At 27.7% G+C, this 27,760-nt stretch overlaps 2 protein-coding genes across 12 annotated transcripts in view; both read left to right on the top strand.

The window, feature by feature from the left end:
- LOC127281576 (uncharacterized) overlaps positions 1 to 26,223 on the top strand; it is a 41,187-nt gene extending 14,964 nt beyond the window's left edge. For 3 of the 8 annotated variants that reach the window (XM_051305334.1, XM_051305337.1, XM_051305336.1), the window contains 7 exons: positions 18,295 to 18,339; positions 18,691 to 18,735; positions 19,254 to 19,298; positions 19,645 to 19,689; positions 19,772 to 19,819; positions 21,836 to 21,919; positions 25,371 to 26,223. In XM_051305334.1, coding sequence (XP_051161291.1) covers positions 18,295 to 18,339; positions 18,691 to 18,735; positions 19,254 to 19,298; positions 19,645 to 19,689; positions 19,772 to 19,819; positions 21,836 to 21,919; positions 25,371 to 25,580 — 522 coding nt within the window. In that variant the 3' untranslated portion in view covers positions 25,581 to 26,223. Of the gene's footprint in view, positions 1 to 15,326; positions 15,473 to 15,890; positions 15,989 to 17,830; positions 17,876 to 18,294; positions 18,340 to 18,690; positions 18,736 to 19,253; positions 19,299 to 19,644; positions 19,690 to 19,771; positions 19,820 to 21,835; positions 21,920 to 25,370 lie in introns of those variants that run through there. The other 5 variants (XM_051305340.1, XM_051305341.1, XM_051305335.1 and 2 more) reach the window with 5 other exon arrangements.
- On the top strand, positions 10 to 9,620 carry LOC127281582 (uncharacterized). 4 transcript variants are annotated; one of them, XR_007843060.1, is made up of 8 exons: positions 10 to 135; positions 303 to 403; positions 5,106 to 5,150; positions 5,434 to 5,478; positions 6,567 to 6,614; positions 6,693 to 6,822; positions 6,906 to 6,950; positions 8,534 to 8,622. XR_007843060.1 is itself a non-coding variant. In XM_051305349.1 (8 exons), the coding sequence occupies exons 5-8, from the start codon at positions 6,784 to 6,786 to the stop codon at positions 9,104 to 9,106; spliced, it is 252 nt and encodes an 83-aa protein (XP_051161306.1). In that variant the 5' UTR covers positions 394 to 403; positions 5,106 to 5,150; positions 5,434 to 5,478; positions 6,567 to 6,614; positions 6,693 to 6,783; the 3' UTR covers positions 9,107 to 9,620. The 4 variants fall into 4 exon arrangements, 3 of the variants coding, with proteins under 3 accessions (XP_051161305.1, XP_051161304.1, XP_051161306.1); XM_051305349.1 differs by lacking the exons at positions 10 to 135; positions 8,534 to 8,622 and adding exons at positions 8,827 to 8,880; positions 8,993 to 9,620 and having other exon boundaries at positions 394 to 403; XM_051305348.1 differs by lacking the exon at positions 6,693 to 6,822 and having other exon boundaries at positions 8,534 to 8,679.
- Positions 26,224 to 27,760: the final 1,537 nt, after the last annotated feature.

Below are 27,760 nucleotides of genomic sequence, written 5' to 3' on the forward strand. Positions count from 1 at the left end.
TTCACATAAAAAGGAGTGATTAACTCTACATTTCAAAATAATTATCAGTTATTAAAAAAGAACAGTATTATTCTTGACGAAAATAGTAAACTTATTTTAACACTCAACAACGAAGCATTGCAAGTTTTTACACAGGTTAATGTTATGAATTAATAATTTATCATCATTAAATTAAAATTTTTTTTTAAAAATAAATTATTATTGCATTTACAATAGAATATAAATTTACAATTTTTTATAAGAATTAATTGAATAAAATAATCCAAAAAGAACCGTACAAAAATTTGTCATTTATATCTTAGACAAAATGGGTCGGTGTCTAGCTATAATTCTCCCAGCTGTTTTTGTTTCATTTTTGATAGAGAATTCCATATCTTTACCAATTTATGGACTTCTGAATCCGGTAAGTTTTTATTTATATCACAAAAAAAAACTGAATTCATTATTGTCTTTCATTGTGAGTTTATTATTTGTAATTAAATTTAATTGATAGCAAACTTCACTTGGTTTACACGGTTTATTTAGAATTTGTATATAGCAAAACCTAAAATTTATAAAATACTAGCGTCATATCCTCTCTCGCTAACGCTCGCTCGGTTGAAATTGTACTCATTATTATTTACTTATTTCAGTTCATTCATATGTATTTACTCTATTTTTTAAATTAATATTATAATAAATTTATTATTAATTTTAAGTTTTATATTTTTAAGAAATCTTTAATACTTTTCATAAATAAATAATCTATTTTTATCAATATAATGATTTGTGTTTTGTTCTACCTTAGTTTTTTTTATGACTATAAAACGGTTGAAATATAACAAATTTTAAAAATTTTATTTCCTATTACAATTTCGATGAAAGTTCAAAATGAAAATAGACATAAAATATGAACTACTTTTACAGAGGAAAGAAATATATTAAAAAGAAGTTATAATGCAATTCGCATGGGATATCAAGTACCTCGAATATCGCAAAATCGAAATTATTAGATATCAAAAATATAAATTTAATTAACGATAACTTTAAAAAAAATAAATATTTTTTGATGAGATTTGAAATTGGGATGCATTTTACATGTGAATTACTGAAAAATAACAAAAAGTTGCAAAATTTGCAAAAAAATATTTTTTGCAAAAAGTTGCAAAAAAAAAAATTCAGATTTTTTTCTAATTCATATGTTTAATTTATGTTTAAATTCTAATTTTGAATCATATCTGAACAAAAATTGTTGAAAAAGAATGTGAAAAACGAAAATTCTTGGCCCAGTAATGTCACGAAGACGACAAAACAAACATTTTAATATAATAGAAGATTTGTGAAAAATTTTGAAATAACGATAACTTTAAAAAAAATAAATATTTTTTGATGAGATTTGAAATTGGGATGCATTTTACATGTGAATTACTGAAAAATAACAAAAAGTTGCAAAAAAATATTTTTTGCAAAAAGTTGCAAAAAAAAAAATTCAGATTTTTTTCTAATTCATATGTTTAATTTATGTTTAAATTCTAATTTTGAATCATATCTGAACAAAAATTGTTGAAAAAGAATGTGAAAAACGAAAATTCTTGGCCCAGTGACGTCACGAAGACGACAAAACAAACATTTTAATATAATAGAAGATTTGTGAAAAATTTTGAAATAACGATAACTTTAAAAAAAAAAAAAATTTTTTATGAGATTTGAAATTGGGATGCATTTTACATGTGAATTACTGAAAAATAACAAAAAGTTGCAAAATTTGCAAAAAAATATTTTTTGCAAAAAGTTGCAAAAAAAAAAAATTCAGATTTTTTTCTAATTCATATGTTTAATTTATGTTTAAATTCTAATTTTGAATCATATCTGAACAAAAATTGTTGAAAAAGAATGTGAAAAACGAAAATTCTTGGCCCAGTAATGTCACGAAGACGACAAAACAAACATTTTAATATAATAGAAGATTTGTGAAAAATTTTGAAATAACGATAACTTTAAAAAAAATAAATATTTTTTGATGAGATTTGAAATTGGGATGCATTTTACATGTGAATTACTGAAAAATAACAAAAAGTTGCAAAATTTGCAAAAAAATATTTTTTGCAAAAAGTTGCAAAAAAAAAAAATTCAGATTTTTTTCTAATTCATATGTTTAATTTATGTTTAAATTCTAATTTTGAATCATATCGGAACAAAAATTGTTGAAAAAGAATGTGAAAAACGAAAATTCTTGGCCCAGTGACGTCACAAAGACGACAAAACAAACATTTTAATATAATAGAAGATTTGTGAAAAATTTTGAAATAACGATAACTTTAAAAAAAATAAATATTTTTTGATGAGATTTGAAATTGGGATGCATTTTACATGTGAATTACTGAAAAATAACAAAAAGTTGCAAAATTTGCAAAAAATTATTTTTTGCAAAAAGTTGCAAAAAAAAAAAATTCAGATTTTTTTCTAATTCATATGTTTAATTTATGTTTAAATTCTAATTTTGAATCATATCTGAACAAAAATTGTTGAAAAAGAATGTGAAAAACGAAAATTCTTGGCCCAGTGACGTCACGAAGACGACAAAACAAACATTTTAATATAATAGAAGATTTGTGAAAAATTTTGAAATAACGATAACTTTAAAAAAAATAAATATTTTTTGATGAGATTTGAAATTGGGATGCATTTTACATGTGAATTACTGAAAAATAACAAAAAGTTGCAAAAAAATATTTTTTGCAAAAAGTTGCAAAAAAAAAAATTCAGATTTTTTTCTAATTCATATGTTTAATTTATGTTTAAATTCTAATTTTGAATCATATCTGAACAAAAATTGTTGAAAAAGAATGTGAAAAACGAAAATTCTTGGCCCAGTGACGTCACGAAGACGACAAAACAAACATTTTAATATAATAGAAGATTTGTGAAAAATTTTGAAATAACGATAACTTTAAAAAAAAAAAAAATTTTTTGATGAGATTTGAAATTGGGATGCATTTTACATGTGAATTACTGAAAAATAACAAAAAGTTGCAAAATTTGCAAAAAAATATTTTTTGCAAAAAGTTGCAAAAAAAAAAAATTCAGATTTTTTTCTAATTCATATGTTTAATTTATGTTTAAATTCTAATTTTGAATCATATCTGAACAAAAATTGTTGAAAAAGAATGTGAAAAACGAAAATTCTTGGCCCAGTAATGTCACGAAGACGACAAAACAAACATTTTAATATAATAGAAGATTTGTGAAAAATTTTGAAATAACGATAACTTTAAAAAAAATAAATATTTTTTGATGAGATTTGAAATTGGGATGCATTTTACATGTGAATTACTGAAAAATAACAAAAAGTTGCAAAAAAATATTTTTTGCAAAAAGTTGCAAAAAAAAAAATTCAGATTTTTTTCTAATTCATATGTTTAATTTATGTTTAAATTCTAATTTTGAATCATATCTGAACAAAAATTGTTGAAAAAGAATGTGAAAAACGAAAATTCTTGGCCCAGTGACGTCACGAAGACGACAAAACAAACATTTTAATATAATAGAAGATTTGTGAAAAATTTTGAAATAACGATAACTTTAAAAAAAATAAATATTTTTTGATGAGATTTGAAATTGGGATGCATTTTACATGTGAATTACTGAAAAATAACAAAAAGTTGCAAAATTTGCAAAAAAATATTTTTTGCAAAAAGTTGCAAAAAAAAAAAATTCAGATTTTTTTCTAATTCATATGTTTAATTTATGTTTAAATTCTAATTTTGAATCATATCGGAACAAAAATTGTTGAAAAAGAATGTGAAAAACGAAAATTCTTGGCCCAGTGACGTCACGAAGACGACAAAACAAACATTTTAATATAATAGAAGATTTGTGAAAAATTTTGAAATAACGATAACTTTAAAAAAAATAAATATTTTTTGATGAGATTTGAAATTGGGATGCATTTTACATGTGAATTACTGAAAAATAACAAAAAGTTGCAAAATTTGCAAAAAAATATTTTTTGCAAAAAGTTGCAAAAAAAAAAAATTCAGATTTTTTTCTAATTCATATGTTTAATTTATGTTTAAATTCTAATTTTGAATCATATCTGAACAAAAATTGTTGAAAAAGAATGTGAAAAACGAAAATTCTTGGCCCAGTGACGTCACGAAGACGACAAAACAAACATTTTAATATAATAGAAGATTACAAATTTCTCTGTATTAATATAATTCTTTTTATTAAATATAATTAATTTATTTACAATATGCTTTTAAATTTCGCGCCATTATCAATGGTTTTGGTTTACATAGTTGGTATTGGCGATTCAAACAGCTACACTAGCGCCACAGTTGAACTAACTTAAGCGTGACTTGCTCTGTAGCACTCCATGTGTTTTAAATTATTTTTTTTTATTTAACGCTTAAGGTAAATGCCCTAGTTACCGTCACCTTTGCTTCAGTAATCGTCACATAAGTAATTTGAGAATTTTAAGCAATGTATTGAAAAAATTATTATTATAATTTATTATTTGTATAAAAATAATTATTTTAAATCGAAAAAACATAATCTTTATTTGTTTTAGAAAATATTTTTTGTAATTTTCAATGAAAGTGACGGTAACTAAGACAGTGACGAAGACTGGGGCATTTACCTTAAAAATTATTTTACAAACGCAATAAAAATATCAGAATAATTAAATAATTTGAAATAAACTGTCAAAACAGAGACTGCTTTAGAGCGAGTCACGCTTACGTTAGTTCAACTGTGGCGCTAGTGTAGCTGTTTGAATCGCCAATAATACTTCTACTTGTAAAATTAGCAGCTTTTTTATAACATAAAAATTTTGTTATTTAATTTCATGAACTGTCGTAAATTATCATTGAAAAGTTAATTTTATTTAATTAATATACTCATGAAAAATAATTTTTTTTTGAGTTTTATACACGTAATTATTCACTTTTCCACGATTATTTGAACATTATTCTTGAATTGAAAATAAATAGTTACTTTTAAATCGTTTTATCTAAAAGAAAGAATCAGATTTTATTAAATTATTACAAAACTTACTAAATTCAGCAAAAAAAAATATAATAATAATAATAATAATTTGAAAAATTTTATTTCATTGCATTTAGGTGCAGACAATCGTTGACCCTATTAATAATTCAACAACAAAGATGGTAATACAAAAACAGAAAATATAATATAATTATTTAATTAAGTGTGCTAAGCTGTATACATTATGAAAAAGAAGCGCATGAATTTTCCATCAAAATAAATGATTAGAATTTTCATTTAAAAAAATTTTTTTTTAATTATAATATTTTTTAAAATATTTATTTAATTTTCAATTTAATTAAATTTTATTTAATATTTTTTAAAATATAATATATTCTGACAAATGCTAATTTGAAAAATAAAAATTTGTCAAAAAAAAATGATTATTATAATTTTTATTTTCAGTGGGTAGATGTAACGAAGTTGACTGATACTGAATTTATAAACACGGTAGGCAATGAAAAATAACTTTTATTCTTTGGTTTCTATTATAATAGAAAATAAAAAAAAACATTTCTTAGGTTTTATAATAAAGATATTTTTATATTCATTTCCTGATTTTTTAAAATAATAATTTGCAATATATATTATACTTAATAAAAAATAAAAACTCTTGGTGTTTTCGATTTTATATATAATAAAATATTAATCAGTTAGTTGACTAATTTAATTAATATTTAATTTGTGTTGGGTTACTAAAAATTTCACACACTTTTTCCTAAAAAAAAGTATTACCTGGAGTAGAGATTTCACTATTGCAGTGAAACTTATCTCTGTTACAGTTAAAGCTTTCTTTTCGTATACAATAAATTAAAAAACTGCCAGTACTCGGCCAGTACTGAACCAGTAGTGGTTACCAGTACTGGTGCCAACTCTGGCAGCCAGTACTGGTAAAATGTTATCATCCCAAAGTTACGCCAACTCTGGCGCCAATACTGGGTTCCAGTACTGCGCCATTAGTAAATTTTTGATTGGGTTTATACATTTTTACGTATTTTTTTACAAAAAAAAATATAGCGAGAACGATTGGAGTTGATTATCATAGCGTTTTCAAGGAAAAACTGATAATTTTCGATCTATGAGTCTATCTACGTGTTTTTCATGCTCACATTACAGGAAAAATTAAGCAAAATTTGAATTTTTCCATCGGCCTTCACACTTTAAGCCCCTCAAATTTTAGGCTTAATAGTACAGAACCCTCGGTTTTAATGCGAGTGTAACTCGCACTTGTCCGATTTTTCACTTCAAATATGTGTCATTTAAAAATAAATTATTGAATTTTTTTTCTCTTGTTTTGATTGATCGCAATATTGCCCTACAACGGAAGAACACACATAAGCCACATTGTCGCTTTGGTCGAGTTCTGTATATAAACACTGCAGAAGAGCGACTGAAGCGACAATGTGGCTTATGTGTTTTCTTTCGTTGTAGGGCAGAATAAATATGTCATTATTATAATGTAGAAAAAAATACAAATGTTTTTATATCGAAAAATAATAATTTTTGTAGGTAATATTCATGTTTTTTTTTCTTTTTAGACAAAAACACTAACTACATATTATAGTGATAATAAGACAATTGATAAGGTAAAAAATAATAATTTTTTCCTATTACACTAGAGCCTCGATTTAATGATAAGTTCGGTTCTTTGTCACTAAATGAAGGTCGATGTCAAAATGGTAAACTCGCTTTCTCATTGGTGCAAGCTTATACTTCGCCGGACAAGATGGTGGAATTTCTCAGTAATGTCATTAAATGCTCATATTAAGTGTCACTAAATCCATAGGCTCTAGGGTAATTTTATTAGACCATTCTTATGTATTTATTTAATAAAAAAAAAATAGAAAAAAAATTATTTTATTTTATTTTATTTTTAGACAGTAAAAATTCATTTGCTACCTAATAGTCAACAAATTGAGGAGGTAAGAAATATAATTTTATGAAAAAATTATAGTAAATTATATTTCTATAATTTTTTGCGCCTCATTTTCGATAAGTTCACCTAAAAACACACAAATAAAAAAAAATGTTTTTAAATTGATGTATTTTTAAGAAAGTTATGAACATTAAAAAAAAATCGATAAAATTTTGAAATTTTGTAAAGTTCACTTCCCGTAAACGGCTTGGAAAAAAAATTGAAAAAAATCATAGAAGCTAGTCTCAATTAGGGAAAGGTTGGGTAACGGAAGAGTTAGGGTAATGGGAGCTTTTAAATTTTAAGTACTTAGAGACTTTGAATTACGCAATGGTAACTCCAAACTATAACCCCAAAATATTTCATGTTTACTGCACTGCAATCCTTCTGCCATTAAAGGACATACGTAGTCACATTCGGTAGTGATAATGGAGATAACAAAAATAAATCTAACATCAGCAATAATTCTCAGAACAATAATTTGTTAGGCGCTAATGAGTCAGTCAACATCACCTTCAGCAAAAATTCATTAAAAGACCAAAAATCATCATCATCAACATAATCGATTCAAAAATCATAAAATAACTCCATTACAATATTCTTTCAATGAGAAAAATACATTGTTGGCTCACCTGAATATATTTTCTTCTTTTCACACAAAACATAAATATCTATTTAATTAATTTAATTATTTAATTTAATTTTATCTCAAATATTTGAATATTCCACAATTTTACAATATTTCCACCACGCTACTTTCGACGGTGGTAAAGAAATTGAGGAATTGAATAATGAATTTTCGTAAAAACGCCGATGACCACGAGAAAAACTTGCCTAACCTTACCATATATTATTGCGCGCGGGCGAACAAAGGCGACGGTAGCGCCACGGCGCGAAACCCATTTAATTTTGAATAATTTACATCATACAAAAAAATCAAAGTCACACAAAATAAATCTTTCATTATCGTAATAATAGCTATATTTTCTTTACTTTATTTTAAATCTGTGTGACGTGTCAAAATGTCACGTCACAGCGTATTTAATTGCTAAGAATCCATATTTATGTTTTATTGTCTAAAATGTGTTATTATTAAATATTTTAATACTAAAGAAGCTGTAAGTCTTTTTTATGTCTTAAATATTTTGTAAAATGTTTATCTGTCGAGAATAAATTAAAAAAATAAAAAAAATAGAAATTATATAATTTTATTAGAATTTTAAGTAAGGGCTCCCAAAACCCTACGGGTGGGGTAATGGGAGAAAATTCATTTCTTTAGAAAACATTCTTTTTGCAAAACATTTTTTCTTAATTTATAATTAATTATAATTAAAGATAAACAACAAAAGAAGTAAAAAATGAACAAAACAATATTTTATTATAAGAATAAGTTGGTTTTTTAAATCATTTTCCTTAAGGGGCTCTAATTCCTCCACCTTCCTCGAGTACTAAAGAAAAAATTTCAAAAAAGTCCGAGATATAAATGCAAAATAATGTCTGATTTGTCATAGAATACCTCATGTATATCCAGATAATCAGCGTAATAAAACAACAAATTTAATTAACATAATTTTTTCTTTTTGCTTTTAGAAAATGCAGATAATTACATGGAATGATAATTGCACATTTAACCAGGCAAAGTTAAATAATTAAAAAAGACAATTATTGATAACTTGTTATTAAATACATAATTTAAATTTCTTTAATTTTAGACCGAAATAGTTACTAAATTGTTGAATGGTTCAAAAATACTTAACGAGGTACAAACATATATAATTCTTTTTATCTTGTGTAAAAATCTATTAACTATTGATTTTATTGTTGTTTTATTACTTTAAAATTTTTTAAATATGTAAAGTATAATTTCATTATTTTTTTTTTAGTATCATGAAGAATTCAAAGATGTTGATAAAGTCCATACTTTAAAAGCTGAAAAGGTAAAACAAAAAAGAAGTGACTTCTTACTATAAAATATAGGGTAAATGTTGTAATTATAATAAGGATTGAAATCCAAAGACGAATTTTGAAGTTAAAAATTTTTGTTCTCAGCAAGAAGAAAAAGATGTTAAAGAAGAGGAAGAAGCAGATGATGTTGATGATGATAATAGATATAAAGCAGAAACATCTATAGCTCCTATTGAATTTTCAGTCAAAAGTGATTAATAATAAATTTCCATTAAGTACTGAAGGATTTCAAATATGTAATCAAAAAATTAACATTCATTAAAAATATTAAGAAATGAGTCATTTTTCATTAAAAAAGCATTATCTATCTTTGTCTCACGTGTGTAGGAATAGAAAAGATGAAACTATTTTTATGACAAATGTTAAATGAATATATCAAATCAGTTCTATATGTCAACACAGAAAAAACCTAGTCTCATTTTTGTTGTAAGTCAAAATGAGCCAATGCTAAACGACATAGACAGTGGCGCCACCAACCTGGCTCATTTTTGGTGCACTTTAAAATGAGTAGCGTAAGTTACTCATTTTAAGACCAAGTTTTTCTGTGAAATGAATTTTATATTAAATGAAATTACGCCATATGAATTTCATGTCAAATGTAAATTATGTCAAGTGAAATTTATGTCATATGAGATTTATGTCAAATTAATTTTTCGTCAAATGATTTGATATCAAGTGAGATTTATGTCAAATAAAATTTATTGGGGTTTAATCATGCGAGTCGTTAAATCACCCATCTTCAAAGTCGAGAAGTTCCAAAGAAAAACGTGTTGCAATCTAACAATATTGTATCTTTCATAAGTGGGTCTAATTTAAAATTTTGAAATGTACTTCATAAATTGAAATTCATTATACAAATATTTTAAAAAGTAATGGAATACAAAAATGAAAAATCAAGACCAAATGCTTTTAAATATAAAATATTGCAAACAATTTCAATATTTAGTTAAAAACAAAGTTTTTTAAAAAAATGTTTGCCATGTAACTATAATAATTGTAAGAACTCAATGTAAAAACGTGCTCATTCCAACTTTTGATAAAATAAATGAAAGATATCTTAAATTATTTAGTATTGAAAAATATGTTCATTATCAAAGAAAAAAAATTTTAAATAATAAAAAAAAAATTTTCACATTAAAAGAAAGACTAAAATTATTATCAGTTAATGAAAAGAACAGTATTATTCTTGACGAGTATAGTAAACTTATTTTAACACTCAACGACGAAGCATATTGAATAATTTTACGCAGGTTAATTTTATGTTCAAATATATTAAAATTGAAAATTTTTTTAATAACAATAATTTAATTATTTTGTTTGCCAAAATATATCAGATTTATTCTTATTGCACTTATAATACAGTGTAAATTTGCAATTTTTTTATAAGAAATAATTTAAACAAATAAACTAAAAATGAACCATAAAAAAATTTGTCATTTAATTTTTTAGACAAAATGGGTCGGTGTATAGCTATAATTCTCCTAGCTATTTTTGTTTCATTTTTGATAGAAAATTTCATATTTTTACTGTAGTAACTAGCGATGTATCCTCGCTCGTGAGAATTTTTATTATCAATTATTAACCTAACTAGCTAAAAGAAACGCGCGTAAACGCGCGAGATATCTGCAATTTTTTATGAAAAATTAAAAATTTATTTTTATTTGACGGACACTTTTTGGAATTTTGATCTCACAAAAATAATAATATTATTTTTGTAATCGTTACTGTATTACTATTTCAACATTATGGTGTTATAATAATATAATACCTATTATTGTCCAGTCAATATGACCTTTAAATTTTGTACTCAAATAAAGATTATACAATGCTACGATCGTCGAATTGTCAGCAATACATTTAAATGACGCATCTCAGGATCCATGCAGGGTGAATTCCTATTTTGTTTACCACAAGGCCCATGAACTTAAAATCGCTTTACAATGTTAGAAAGTTCTGGATTCTTTATTTCGTCTGTGATTTCAGCACATATCATTTTATTTAAAGTTTCTGAATCGCAAATTTGTGTACGTAAACAAATAGTTAAACGCACATGTGTCAATCCACGCTTTTTTCTTCTCTATGAAAGACGATACATATAAAATTGTAAATGAATAAAATTACAAGTACCTTGAGTATGCTTAAGGTTAACAGTCCATCCAGGATCACCATAAGGAAACATTGTAGGATATGTTATAGGATCAAAATTTTCCCTAACAATAAGACTAGAAATTATTTTCTTATTATTTTCTGTTGTGCATACTGAATTTACATCAACATGTAAATCCCTCTTCAATTTCTGTAGATAATTTCTTCATCTTACAGGACAAACTTTTTTCTTTGGGTATTTTCTTTTCATTCTCAGTTTCAGTAGACAGAACTCTGTTGTCATTTTTACTGGGAAAAGTCTTTAAAAAATATGAAAGGTTTAGTTCACCATTTTGAACTTCTTTAGCTCGATTTATGAAAAGACAATTCCAATCATTCTCTACAAATCGAAATCCTAATATTAGACATTCTAACTGCCGGAAAATTATTTAATTAATTGTTTTCAAAAAATGATATCAAATGCTTGCTCATTATATTATTATCAGTTTCATAAATTAATCTTTTAATTTACACTGTTAACCAATACAGATGTTGCAAATGCTATTGCATTATACTTTACACTTAACTGTACCAATCGGTTGTTGATCAACATCTACAAAAAATTCTGTTGGTTTAAAAGGGAACAATCTAATTAAATATTCTATTTGGTGAATATTCAAACACCCTGCATTAAGGCTATCAAAAATATAAAGTCTTACTCCATCGTAATAAACACAAATCCAATGACCAGAATTGTTATTACCGCTAAAAACTATTTGAATATGTTTAACTCTTTCTCTAATTGGAACAATTAAATCAAGCATTTGTAAATACAAAGTACTTTGCATAATGAAAAAAGAATTTGAATCATTTTTTGATAATTCTTGAAATTTATACATGTGCATATCATTTAACATTTCATTTACATTTTCAATAATTTTAAAATCTTCATTACTTAAAATAAAATACTCTTCTATCTTCGACATGGTATCCTTCTTCAACTTTTAAACTGTTGATAAAGCCAATTTTCAAAACAAATCGTTTATTTTAGTTTATTGCTTTAAAAAATTTACTTACATGTGTTTCACCTATAAAATATTGCATTAACTATAATTCAGCTAACTAATGCAACAATGATAGTCTTTTATGAACGTGAATTAGCGTTGTTTAATCTTTTTCCACATTACATCATTTTCGATAATGATTATTATTGAACTTATTTTCCTCTGCACTTTTTATTAATATTCAAATCAATATTCAACTCACAAACTATTATTTAACCCATAAAACAACTTTAACCCTTAAAACAATATTCAAACCTCTTTCTATCTATTTAAATACTTTTCCAAAAGCCAGCATCCTCTATTCTCAAACAGTCAATATTTTTTTCAATATCGAAATATATTCAATGCCAATGTTATCCAATATCATATTTTATTATCCTCAAAATCCAAATATCTTTAATGCCAAAATTACCCAATACCAAAAAATTTTTCCAAAAGACAGCTTCCACTATTATAAAACAATCAATATTTTTGTTGCATTATTAAAATATATTCAATACTAATGTTATCCAATATCTTTCTTTATCCTCAAAATCGTAATATCTTTAATGCCAATGTTATTTAATACCAAAAAAACTAAATGGATTGAAGTATTTTTTATATGAAACATTTAAGACAGCCAAAAGAAACAAATATCATGCAATATCCATATATATCTTCAAAATACATATATAATTATTAATACTATACAAAAATAGGAATATATTTTTTGGGCCCAATACAAAAATGAAAAAGACAAATATAATATAAGAACATTCAACACCTGCAGTAAGTTATTGATCGACAAATTGCAGAAAAATATTATAAACTTTATAATAATCAAGTTAAGTTACCTGAGACTATTAGAATCTTTTTTTAGCAACACTACTACAATGTTGTTGAAACGGTAGTCGGTTGCTCTATGTTTATCTTACATCAGCAGTAGCCGTTTCACTCCATTGAGGAGAAGTGTTATACCCCCACTCTACCAATCTGGGCCTATATTAAGTTCTCGCGAGTGGCAGATATTACGGTAGGCCTGAGTGGCGTCCTCGGGGATAGGTGTTGGTAAGTTAAGTATGAATACACCACTTCCACTCACTGGGATTAAACGGTTATCATCTATATCGCATATACAATAATAAAAAAATTTCCCTCAACCCAAGACTGTTAGGACGAATCGAGCGCTCACGGATTGGGTCCTGAAAAGGGAAGTGGTATATCCTCACTCTATCGGCCTGTCCCGGGCTCAGACCTCGAGTAAGTCAATTACAGCGGGGGCCTGTATGACGTTCTCGGGCTTAATGACAATATTATTTTATGACGCTTAATGAGTTTTTCAAAAAAATTATAAAATTTTTAAATATAAACACTGTTTAATTTATTTTGACATATTCGTTTTCCTCAGAAGTTCACGATTACGATCATATATTGCTCCAATAATAACACAGGCACAAAAAAAAATTCAGGTCCCAAAAAACACAACCCCATATTCCTATGTTTTTGGGGTCGCTGAAACCGAATATGACCATGAACAATTTTTTTGACGACCCATTTTCCCGCAACCACCCCTTGCACCTACTCACGGGGGTTGGAGTTTCAAATTAAAAAAAAATTGAGTATGGTGTCTATTCCAATGTTTTTTGGGTCGCTTCATCCCAAAAACACCATTGAAAACAAATCCTTTCTTTCCTTAACCCCGTACAACCCTCTGGGAGGGGGTTAAAATTTTAAATTTCACAAAAAGTCAAGTTCGGTGTCTAATCCTACGTTTCTTGGGGCGCTGAAATCAAAAAACACCACCAAAAACAAATTCTTTACCCCCTTAACCCGCTAGAACCCCTGGGAGGGGGTTGAAATATTATTTTTCACGGCGCTAAGTGTAGAAAAATAAATTTCCTTAAGACATTATAGGTGCGTATTTGTGTAATCATAGGTAACTTTCTAGAAAACTTTATTGTTGGTGATGTTTTTTGGTTTCAGCGACCCAAAAAACATAAGATTAGACACCGTACTCGACTTTTCGTGAAAAATGAAATTCCAACCCCCTCCAGGGGTTGTAGGGGGTTAAAAGGGTAAAGAATGTGTTTTTGTTGGTGTTTTTTGATTTCAACGACCAAAAAAACATAGGAATAGATACCGTACTCGACCTTTGTAAAAATTGAAATTCCAACCCCTTCTCAGGGGGTTGTAGGGGGTTAAGGGAGGAAATGACTTGTTTTTGGTGGCGTTTTTCGGTTTCAGCGCCCCAAAAAACATAGGATTAAACACCGTACTCGAATTTTCGTGAACAATGAAATTCCAACCCCCTCCCAGGGGTTGTAGGGGGTTAAGGATTTGTTTTTAGTGGTATTTTTCGGATTAAGCGACCCAAAAAACATTGGAATTGACACACTACTCGATTTTTTTTTTTTGAAACTCCAACCCCCGTGAGTAGGTGCAAGGGGGTAGTTGCGGGAAAACGGGTCGTCAAAAAAAATTTTCTTAGGCAGACGATTTTATTGCATATTCAAGCACAGAATACACTGAAAAGTGTAGAAAAAAATTGACACCCTGCTCCCAGTAGAGGAAGACCCTTTTTATGACCAAATACGCATCCAAAAGCATAAAATCTTTCCAAAAAAATTCAATTTTTCTTAGGCATACGATTTTATTGCATATTCTTGCACAGAATACACCGAAAAGTGTAGAAAAAAAATTGACACCCAGATCCGGGTAGAGGAAGACCCTTTTTATGACCAAAAACGCATCCAAAAGCATAAAAAACATACGAAAAAAATTCAATTTTTCTTAGGCAGACGATTTTATTGCATATTCTTGCACAAAATACACCGAAAAGTGTAGAAAGAAATTGACATCCAGATCCGACTTTAACTTTAACATTGTTTAAACATTGTTTAAACATTGTTTAAAAAACGTTTTAAACGCAAAATTTTGAATTTTCCGCACATAACAGACAGAGTCTATGTTATTCTGAACATTTTCCAAAAGGTTTTTTTAAAAAATATTCAAAATTGTGCTTTTCACATACCTGAGAAGTTTGCGTGTCATGCGCCATGATTTGTGACGTCACGAAGGTTCAAATGCTCTTAAATATCAAATATTGCAAAACATTTTAATATTAATTTAAAAACAAAGGTTCTTGAAAAAAATTTCTGCGATTATAAGAATAATAATAAATTGTAAGTGCGGAATGTGAAAACGTGCTCATTCATACTTTCGATAAAATAAACGGAGTATCTTCGATTATTATTAAATATATGTTTTATTTAAAAGCAAAACTTTAAAGTCACGAATAAGAAAATTTGACATAAACAGATTAATTAACTCTACATTCCAAAACGATTGTCAGTTAATAAAAAGAAAAGTTTTAGGTTTTACGAGTATCAAACTTATTTCAACACTCAACGAAGAAGCATTGAATAATTTAACGCAGGTCAATTTTATTTTCAAATATTTTAAGATTAAACAATTTTTTAATTTAATAATTTAATTTTTTCGTCTGCTAACATATAATATTAAATTCATCAAAATTGTTAATATTTATATTATAAATTTTGGATTAACGAAAGCTTTCATATTATAGTTATTGTTTAATATAAATATATTATTAGGTAATAAATTGGAAATGATTTTCAAAATGTTTAATTATTTTTAAATCTTTATTTTTTTATTGTCTAATTAATTAATCAATAATTTATTATTATTAAATTTAAAATTTTATTTTTTATAAATAAATTATTATTGCATTTACAAAATATCTAATATAAATTTTCAAATATTTGTTATAATAATTAATTCAATAAAAATGATATAAAACTAAATCATAAAAAAATTTGTCATTTATTTTTCAGACAATATGGGTCGGTGTCTAGCTACAATTCTTCTAGCTATTTTTGTTCCATTTTTTATAGAGAATTCTATATCTTTACCAATTGATGAACATCCATTGGTAAGTTCTATTCTATTATTTCTCAAAAAAAAACTTAAATTCATTTTTGTTTTCAAATTGAGTTGATAGCAAACTTCACTTGCTTGGTTTATTTCAAATTTGCATATAGCAAAACCTAAAATTTATAAAATATTAATATGTGACCTGGAGTGGGATTACAACTAGCGACAGCGTTACGAAGATTTCGCTACGTAGCGATTCAAAGCTACATTCACATTAAAAAATTTTCTAGCTATCGGGTGACTTAAAAAAATGGTATCATTTTGATAGATTTAGGTTGGTACAATTGTTTTTCTGTGTATTTTTTATCTCATATTTGCTTTATTTTATAATTTAACAATTTTTTTTATAATCAAGAATGTATCAAATTCATAAGGATTTCCCACGATGAAGAAATGAAGCAATTAAAAGAAGTATCTAAAAAGCTGACAAATTTTTCAAATCTCAAAAGTTATAAAAAGGCAATTCGAGGCAATGATAATTATTAATATTATTATATATTAACACTTTTATATCCAATTTCTATCCTTACAAAAAATCAAGAAAATAATTCAACTTTATCCAATAATAATAAACTATTTACTTTTCTTTTTGATATTAATAATTAAATATTTATTGCATTTATATTTATTATTTTTTTTCATAGGATTAAAAGTTTCTATTAGACATTGTCTAAAATGGGAAAAAAATTTAATTAAAAAAATTTTGAATATATAACCTCAGAAATAGAATTTTTGTTCTCACGCAAGGGTTCACTAAAAAAATGTATAGGGCATTTTTTGTGAGTTAAAGAGTTTTTCAAAAAATGAAAATTTAAATTAATTTAATTAAAAAATTAAAAAATAATTAATTTAATTTAAAAAATGTATCAATTTTTAAATTTAGGCTGGTAAAGAATATCCTAATTTTAAATCTCATGCAATTATTATTTTTAATTCTTGCAATAAGATTAATTTTCTTAATTTTTATTTATTAAATTAAATTAAAAAAATTTATTTCCCTTTATAAATTATTTTAACATTAAACTAGATAATTTATTTTTAAAGTTGTTATTTATTAAATTAATAGCTTATTTGCAATATTGAAGTATAATTTATTTCGTCACTAGTTAATTATTTTATTTGAAACTAATAGTTGGCAAACATGAAGTTAGAGAATTGATTCCACCTTCATGTTGTATTTGTTTGCTACGTAGATAAAATATTTTAGGAAATTGACATGAATTCTATGTCAATGTCCTTATTTAGAGGGGTTATGTTTATAGTTTCTTCTAAATTACCATCTTGCAGTTTAAGCTTTGAAGAAACTGTCAACGGTAATTTATTTTGGTCATGATTTGGAACAAATTTCACTAAAAATATGTAAGTTTTTAATTCTAAATAACAAAAAGCGCTACATATAGCGACTAGCGCTATTAGTAATCCCACTGCTCGACAGTTAAAGGGGACCTTTTGTCCGAAATAATCGATTTTTTATTGATTGGTGTTTCTGATAGAGAAAACTTTTTTCTATCAGAATCACCAATCAATAAAAAATTAATTTTTTCGGACAAAAGGTCCCTTTTAACTGTCCAGGTCACATATATGAATTTTGATTGTTTGCCACTATATTAGAATCTAGAAAAAAAAGACAAATGTTTTTAAATAGAAAAATAATAATTCCTGTAGTATTCATATTGTTTTTTTTTGTTTTTAGGCAATATCACAAACTAAATTTGGTGATAATAGAACTGTAAATAATAAGATAAAAAATAATCATTTTTTTCTATCAATTATTTAGACCATTTATATGTATTTATTTAATATAAAAAATAGAAATACAATTTTTTTATCTTAATTTAAGGTGGAAATAATTCGTGTGCTACCTGATGGTACAAAAATTGAGGAGGTAAGATAAATAATTTTCTGTTAAAGTTGGGTATTTTTTTTATAATAAAAATATAGATGAGGTTTTTAATTCTGCTAAAGTAATATTCGGTTAAATAAGAATTTTTTAAATAAAAATTTGGGTAAAGAGAAATTATGTAAAATGAAAATTCTGACAAACAAAAATTTGATATCTAAAAAATCTGTTAAGTAAAAACTTTTTTAAAAAAAAACGAATTCTATCAAATGCTAATTTGAAAAATGAAAATTCGTGAAAAATAATTATATACCTATCTAATAGAATTCTGTAAAATGTAAATTTTAACTAATTTTTTTTTATAGTAGTATGTGCCCTTTATAAAGATATCTTTTATCAAAAAAAAAAAAAAAAAAAGTTAAACAACATATTTTTCTTTGATTAAAAATAATTTTTATTTTCAGTCGATAGATGTGAAGAAGTTTTCTGATGGTGAAATAATAAACACGGTAATGAAAAATAACATTTATTCGTTAGTTTCTATTATACCGTGGATGTACCAGTTACCGTCCATGTCCCAGTTTCCGTCCATTTTACAAATATCTCGTATAGTAATTTAAATTATTTTTTAACAATAATTTATTCCTTTTGGCACGCAATCGACTTATTAGTTTAAGTAAACAAATAAAAGAAAATAATTTTTTTATAAATGTTATTTTGAAAATTAAACTGGACGGAAACTAAGTCTTAGGTGGACGGTAACTGGGACATCCACGGTATAATAGAAAATAAAACTGTATGAAAACATTTCTTGATAATTTTTGTCATTTTTTCATTTGAAATGTTTTTTTTGTTTTTAGACAAAAACACTGACTACACATAATGACAATAGCACAATAACAAAGGTAAAAAAAAATAATAATTTTTTCCCTATTAAAATTTTTTATTAGACCATACTTATATATTTATTTGAGGAGTAAATTTTCAAAATCTGATAAATCCATTTTTCAAAAAAATGGAGATAAACATAAATTTAATATTTTAAGGACCTCACAAATCTTTCTGTCGCTGTTAAATATAAGAAAAAAAATTTCTTAACAACGAATTTTCAATTCAAAAACTTTTGGACATAACCAAGATGTGTTATAATTTTTATGTTTTTTATTAGAAAAAATTACCAATACCTGTAAATCATTAAATTATGATAAAGTTTAATTAAAAGCAGAACTTTTTAAATATAAAAACATTGTTATAGAATTAAACTATTACAAATTTTATATTTTAAAAGTAACTGCAGTGGTTATGTGAGAAAAGTCATTTGTTTCAATTTCTCGAAATAAGAAAATATGGATTTATCACGTTTTGAAAAAATTTGCTCCTCATTTAATATAAAAAAGTAGGAATAAAATTATTTTATTTTTAGGAGGTGAAAATTCATTTGCTACCTAATGGTCAAAAAATTGAGGAGGTAAGAAATATAAATTTATAAAAAAAAGTACAGTAAATTATTTTCTAGAATTTTATGCACCGAATATTCGAAAAGTTCACTTAAAAACACACAATTGAAAAAAAAACTTTTAAAATTGATGCATTTTTTAGGAAGTTATGAGCATTCAAATTGAATTCAAAGTATTCAAAAAATTAAAAAAAAATCATAGAAGCTAACCTCAATTAGTACTAAAAGAAAAAAAAATCGGAGATGTAAATGCAAAATAATGTCTGATTTGGCGTGGAATACATGATGTATATCCAGATAACGAGCGCGTAATAAAACAAAAAATTCAATTAACATAATTTTTTCTTTTTTCTTTCAGAGAATACAGATAATGACATGGAATGATAATAGCACACTTAACCAGGTAAAGCTAAAGAATAAAAAAAAAAAAAAAGAAAATTGATGACTTGTTATTAAATACATAATTTCAATTCCTTAAATTTTAGACCGAAATAACTAATACGTTGTCTGATGGTTCAAGAATACTTAAAGAGGTACAAACATATAATTATTTTTATTTTGTGTTAAAATTTATTAACTATGAATTGATGTCATTGTTATTTTATTATTTCACAGAAAAAAAGGTGGGTAAAAAGTTGTAAAGATAGAGGATAAAGGAGGTTCTACAATAGATGCAAGACCAAGTACAAGTACAAGTGCAAATTTATTGTACTTGGATGCGCGCGCAACGTATTGCCAACTGTCGCTGAGGCGCAGTTGAATATACTGGATTCAATTTTTAATTATAAATTAAATAAATTAAATATAATTGCTGCCATTGCTGGTTGCATTTAATTAAGTGAGGTAAGTAATATTAAAAAAAATAAATAATATTATTTTGAAAATAAAAAAATTGTGGGTTATGTGTACATAACTTATATGCAGTTTTAAAACATTGAAAGTAATTTTACATTTTTCACAGCGTAATAAAATTGTAATTGTTTAATTAATTAATTAATTAATTAAATTAATTAATTGGTTTACATTTTTCACAGCGTAATAAAATTGTAATTGTTTAATTAATTAATTAATTAAACAATTACAATTTTATTACGCTGTAAAAAATGTAAAATTACTTTCAATATTTTAAAACTGCATATAAGTTATGTACACATAACCCACAATTTTTTTATTTTAAAAATAATATTATTTATTTTTTTAAGATTACTTACCTCACTTAATTAAATGCAACCAGCAATGGCAGCAATTATATTAAATTTATAATTAAAAATTAAATCCAGTATTTTCAACTGCGCCTCAGCGACAGTTGGCAATACGTTGCGCGCGCATCCAAGTACAATAAATTTGCACTTGTACTTGTACTTGGACTTGGTCTTGCATCTATTGTAGAACCTCCTTAAAAGACGTTAGGATACAGGGTAAAGGATAAATTTGTGATGGATAAAAATGTTACTAAAATATTACTAGAAAAATGGATGTCACATTTTAGTAAACTGTCTAATTTTAATAAAAATATTAGTAATTTTACACTTAACTTATTAAATCCAAAAATTTTATATAAATAAGTAATTGCACGTTGAAATATTTTTCCTATAATTATTGTCTATTAATAAAAATATCTTTGACTAATACAACTGACAGCTGACGACAGTACGTAAATAATCAGAACTGGGAAATTACAACTCAACGTCTGTATTGTTGCACGAAAGCAGAGTTGGGTAGTAACTGAATTTTTTGTGCATATTAGGCTGTGTCACTTGTGACTTCAGAGTCGATTCTAGGTGTGACGTCAGAAATCTGGAGGGACAACAAACAGACGACACAATGTTATTCTTATGGGGAAGAAAATTTGATTCCACTTTCATCAATTTTATTCATACTTTAAACACGGAAAACGCTTGTTGACATCTAATAAAATTAAAATGTGTGTTGATAATTAATTTTGTTATGTATTTGATTCAATTGCATTGATAGATTCTCTAAATTCGTGATAAAATATAAATTTTGAGGTTAGAAAAGTTTGTTTACTAATCACATTTTACATTTTAACATTATTAAACAATATCCAGTATGCATGTTATTAAAAAAGATATAAAATATATATTTTAAGTGGGAATTACCGCAGCAGTAAAAGATTTCAAATTAGTAAACAAACACCCCTAACCTCAAAATTTATATTTTATCACGAATTTAGAGAATCTATCAATGCAATTGAATCAAATACATAACAAAATTAATTATCAACACACATTTTAATTTTATTAGATGTCAACAAGCGTTTTCCGTGTTTAAAGTATGAATAAAATTGATGAAAGTGGAATCAAATTTTCTTCCCCATAAGAATATTTTTATTAAAATTAGACAGTTTACTCAAATGTGACATCCATTTTTCTAGTAATATTTTAGTAACATTTTTATCCATCACAAATTTATCCTTTACCCTGTATCCTAATGACTTTTATCCTCTATCTTTACAACTTTTTACCCACCTTTTTTTCTGTGATTTTAAATTTTTAAAATAAATTATAATTTCATTATTTTATTTTTAGTATCATGAAGTATACAGATATGGTGGGAAAGTCGATACTTTAAAAGTGATACCAGTCACTGTGTGGAGAGGTGAAAAGTCAAAGGTAGGGGAAAAGGGATACGGGATTGCATACGTCGAGAGGTACAAAATAGGGTTGACTGAGTATTCCGTGAAGTGCACGGATTGCGGAAAGAAAGGGCTGTTGAGCGTTACGGTGAAATCAGGAACTGTTTCACCGTGTTAGGTCCCTTTTATTTCCTCGGGGAGGTAGGCGTCCTGGGCCTAATGGTTCGAGCAAGGGCTAGAACCAAGATGGCGACTGTATCACGAGCGTTGGTCTCTCTTACTCCAATGTGAGTGTGAGAGTAACGTAAGGCTTCCTAGACCTTAAGGTGTGAGCAAGGTCTGGGAAACAAGATGGCGACCGCGTCACTAGCGTGGCTCTCTCTCACTCCAATGGCGGTGAGAGCAAAGGCTAGGAACAAGATGGCGACCGTGTCACTAGCGTGGCTCTCTCTCACTCCAATGGCGGTGAGAGTAAAGGCTAGGAACAAGATGGCGACCGCGTCACTAGCGTGGCTCTCTCTCACTCCAATGGCGGTGAGAGTAAAGGCTAGGAACAAGATGGCGACCGCGTCACTAGCGTAGCTCTCTCTCACTCCAATGGCGGTGAGAGTAACGCAGGGCTTCCTGGGCCTTAAGGTTTGAGCAAAGGCTAGGAACAAGATGGCGACGGCGTAGTCGGGGTGAGTCTCTCTCACTCCCACGCGGGGTGGGGGTAGCGTAAAGGTTTCTTGCGCCTTAAGGTATTCTCAAGGCTAGAAACAAAATGGCGACGGTATGTCAACGGGGGTGGCCACACCTGTCTTGAACGGACCTTGGGTGAAAAATCCGTAAGCGGACGGCCACACCTCGCATGAACAAACCGTGGGATTGTTTTGATTTTGTTTATTTCTTTTTTTTTTAGGTTTTTTTTTGGTTTTGATACTTTATTTTTTGGTAAATAAATAAGTTTTTATTTATAATTACAAAGGTTTATTAATTCTTAGACTAAGTAACGCTGGAATTGATGCTTTATGGTTGGTGGAGATGGGGTCTGTCACAGTGTAGGCTCGGAGTTTCCGGGCAATTTGCGGCGGTGTATTCAAAGAGTGTAATGCCTTTCTCTTTTCCCGGCGGTTTCTTCCCAGACGAGGGTCTTTAGAACCAGCGGCGCTGTGTGTCGGTGGTTTCGCAGCAGGACCCTTCCACAAGGGTATTAGACGCCATTCAAGAGATGAGACGGTGGTGGGGGTTGTTGCGTGTATTGGAGATGGCGCATGTTGGGCAATTTCTTCCACCAGGATGGGACTAGGATGTAATTCCAAGAAATCCTCCACAGAGGTCTCAGTTTCAATTAAAGGTGCCTCGTATATGGCGTCAAAAGCTGCTAGTAAGGTGGCGGTGTCATCGAGGTTTTGGAAGCACGCATCTCTTTGAGCAGGGAAAAGTTGATCCTCAGGCAACGTCTTCTTCGGAGGATTATTGTTATTCTCGTCCACCTTGGTCTGAAAGATGAGGTTGTCTCGAGGGGTTGGTTGGTAGCAGGCCGGTGGCAAGAGGGGCGGCGCTAAATTGGCAGGTTCGTAGTTGGCTGGTGTAGAGTAGGCCAAAGGTCGTGGTACTCGGGGCAATGGCGGGAAAGCGTGTTCGCGCCTAAATTCTCGCACAATGGCCCGTGCGTCCTCCCTGCGTTTACGAGCGCGTTCCTTATCCCGTGCTCGTTTCCTTTCACTCTTCTGGGGTAATGTGGCTGGTTTCATCTATGGACATATACATTATTAATGATGGGCAGAGGGAGTTTCCTGACTAACAGGACGCTCGTTCTGTTCCAACGGGGATTATTCACCGGGGTGCTTCAGGATTTTACTCCCGGCCCGAGAAAAGTTCCCAGCGGCACAGTGTACTCGCGTGTCGTTGCCAAGGAAACCGTTTTCCAAGATGGCCGTCGTCTTTTCACACGGGCGAACCGCGGCAAAGGTTGACGGGCTGAAAGAAAGCAAAAAGTTAGTGACAAAGAAAACTTACTCGCTGTAGCGAGACAGAGAGTAAGCAAAAAGTAACTCGCCTTGGACGTTTAAAGAAAATTCTTTATTTGCAAGGACTTGAAAAGTAAGATCGAGAAGTCATACAACGAGTGCTAGTGTATTACAACTGACGATGGGTGGTCTCGCACCCACGCTTTTATCTCCGCATGAGCGCATCTCGATTGCGGGAGAATTAATACTACAGATATTTTTAAGATAGCGCTCGTAGTGTAAAAATTAAAAACTAAAAGAGTTACAATTTTTATAAAAATACTTACGATAAAAATTATAAGTTTACATTAACAAAATCGACGTTTTAAACAAATATTACGCGGTGACAAGTATCCAGGAAACAGGATGCGTGAGGAAGTGTCTTGGAGAATAGGACGCTTGGGGTCCGTGCATCTTTGTTGGGGGTCGGAAAAGCGGAGAGAAAGGGAAAATGTTCGGATAGGCTATTCGCTCTGAGAAGAACGCCTAGACTATAAAGTAGGAGTTCGTCGGAAGTAAAAAATGGCAGGAAGGATGAGATACTTGTTACAATCGGCGCTATTTCTCTGTAAATTTGTCTTAACCTAATAACTTTAATATAGATTATTAAATATTTATATAGATAATAATATATAAAACAACAAAATATAATTTTATATATATATATATATATATACCAAAAAACACACTACGTACGTTCTTTCACACATGCCATATATATACACATATATATCTATCTTAATTTTCTTATATAAATTATATAAAAATTATTTTATTTTATTTACTTTTTATAATATAAAAAACCACGCGGAAAAGTATGAGGGAAGTTAAAAGACGAAGAAGTGACCGGCGAGAAAGAGAGGCCCACTACGCTAGTAGTGGGGACGCCGAGAGTAACCGTGCGTGGGGGAAAAGAAATGGGCCGCACGGCGGGAGTAAGTAAACGAATGAGAGAAAGCGGAAGGAAGTAGAAAGCGTTTGCTGTGCATTGATTGGAGAAAGGAAGGAAGTGAAAGGAGGCGCGTGGAAAGAAAATGGCGATTAATATATGTGCGTGGCCAATGGTTCTGCCAAAGACAGGGAAGTATGAGTAGTAAGCAGGCCTATACTTTCTGTATGAAAAGTTTAGTCCCGCTAACTCATGCATCCCTCGTACCACCTATAACGGTACGGTATCAAAAGCTAACAAGGTAAAACAAAATAGAATAACTTCTTACTATATATACTATAGGGGAAATGTTGTAATTATACAGGAGATTGAAATCCAAAGACGGATTTTGAAGTTAAAAAATAGTTACATATATTAGTGAAAAAATGTTATCTAGTAAATTAATAAATCAGACCTTGAACTGCAGAAGCAAAACTTATTTAAAACTTGTATTGTAGGTACTAGTATTAATTACTGCGACACTATGTTAAATTCGAGGTTAAGTTGATCGTAGTAATAGGAAACATAAAAAGCTCCATTCAAATCATAACTTTAATTTTTATTTTCAGCAAGAAGAAAAAGATGTTGAAGAAGAGAAAGAAGCATTAGACAATAATGGTGATGATGATGATAAAGATGATTTTGAAGATTATGGTTATAGAGAAATGGAAGGAACACCTGTAACTCCTATTGAGTTAGTAGTCTCAAGTGATAGACTGTTAGAAAAATCTGTATTAGATTTAATATACATGCACGGAGAAAAATGGAAAAACGAATAAAGTAACTTTTACTACTTTAAAAGTAAAATTGGACCTGTCCGAAGTTTCTGCGCATCTCTGGCAACTTTTACTCGAAAAATAGTAAAATTGACTATTTCTGTAGTAAATTTTACTGTTTCCGTAGTAATTTTTACTATTTCTGAAGTAAATTTTACTATTTTTGGAGTAAAAGTTGCCAGAGATGCGCAGAAACTTCGGACAGGTCCAATTTTACTTTTAAAGTAGTAAAAGTTACTTTTTCTTTTTTTCCGTGTGCGTATGAAGCGAATATGCACTACAGGTATTGAAATCTAAGATACATGTATATTAAATTTAAAGTGACAACATGGCGGCTGTAGATGCCTATTTCACCAAACGGTCATTATTTCCTTGATATTGAAAATTTATTTGAAATTGAAACAACAGTGCGTAATTCTTTAACTATTGTGTTGTTTATGTCCAAATAATGTTTTATAAGGGGAAAATTTTTCAAAAAAAACATTCTAAATACAAGAATTTTAATACTTATATGTGACATTTAGGTTAAGTACTATAAATGTCAAATTATATGCATTTTTACAATGTAAATTGATTTAAACTTGTATTTACATGAAAGAAATTACTTTGCTTTATTAATAAAAACCTTATTTTGTACACAAGAACATGTATAAATTGAGTAAAATGCAATTTTTTTATTTGAATTTTTTTCAGTGACAAAATTTAATATACTTTGTATATGAATTACACTCTAATATACCAGTTTCTTAAATTTAAGTACTTTATGTATATTAAAACTACAAACATTTTTAACAGTGTATACAATAAATTTCCATTAAGTACTAAAGGATTTTAATTAATAAAAAATTAACATAATTTACATACACAAAAAAAGTTATAACTACTGTACGGTTTTATTAATTATAGATATTTTATGTATTATATTCTACAATTTGAATCACATATTATTATTAACGTCTAATACAATCCTTTTTAATATTTTTATTACTAAAATTTTGTAATTTAACATGATAATATTAAATAAATTTAAAAATTTAATTATGTTTATTATATTTTATAAATACAATTATGCCATATGAATTTCATGTCAAATGTGAATTATGTCAAATGAAATTTATGTCATATGAAATTTATGTCAAATTAATTTTTCGTCAAATGATTTGATATCAAGTGAGATTTATGTCAAACGAAATTTATTGGGGTTTAATCATGCGAGTCGTTAAATCACCCATCTTCAAAGTCGAGAAGTTCCAAAGAAAAACGTGTTGCAATCTAACAATATTGTATCTTTCATAAGTGGGTCTAATTTAAAATTTTGAAATGTACTTCATGAATTGAAATTCATTATACAAATATTTTAAAAAGTAATGGAATACAAAAATGAAAAATCAAGACCAAATGCTTTTAAATATAAAATATTGCAAACAATTTCAATATTTAGTTAAAAACAAAGTTTTTTAAAAAAATGTTTGCCATGTAACTATAATAATTGTAAGAACTCAATGTAAAAACGTGCTCATTCCAACTTTTGATAAAATAAACGAAAGATATTAAATTTTTTAGTACTGAAAAATACGTTCTTTATCAAAGAAAACAAATTTAAAATAACAAAAAAAGAAAATTTCACATAAAAAGGAGTGATTAACTCTACATTTCAAAATAATTATCAGTTATTAAAAAAGAACAGTATTATTCTTGACGAAAATAGTAAACTTATTTTAACACTCAACAACGAAGCATTGCAAGTTTTTACACAGGTTAATGTTATGAATTAATAATTTATCATCATTAAATTAAAATTTTTTTTTAAAAATAAATTATTATTGCATTTACAATAGAATATAAATTTACAATTTTTTATAAGAATTAATTGAATAAAATAATCCAAAAAGAACCGTACAAAAATTTGTCATTTATATCTTAGACAAAATGGGTCGGTGTCTAGCTATAATTCTCCCAGCTGTTTTTGTTTCATTTTTGATAGAGAATTCCATATCTTTACCAATTTATGGACTTCTGAATCCGGTAAGTTTTTATTTATATCACAAAAAAAAACTGAATTCATTATTGTCTTTCATTGTGAGTTTATTATTTGTAATTAAATTTAATTGATAGCAAACTTCACTTGGTTTACACGGTTTATTTAGAATTTGTATATAGCAAAACCTAAAATTTATAAAATA

Source organism: Leptopilina boulardi, unplaced genomic scaffold (assembly GCF_019393585.1).
Source record: "Leptopilina boulardi isolate dan_hultmark-lab unplaced genomic scaffold, ZJU_Lbou_2.1 LbouV2_273, whole genome shotgun sequence".
In the NCBI taxonomy this organism is placed as follows: Eukaryota; Metazoa; Arthropoda; class Insecta; order Hymenoptera; family Figitidae; genus Leptopilina; species Leptopilina boulardi.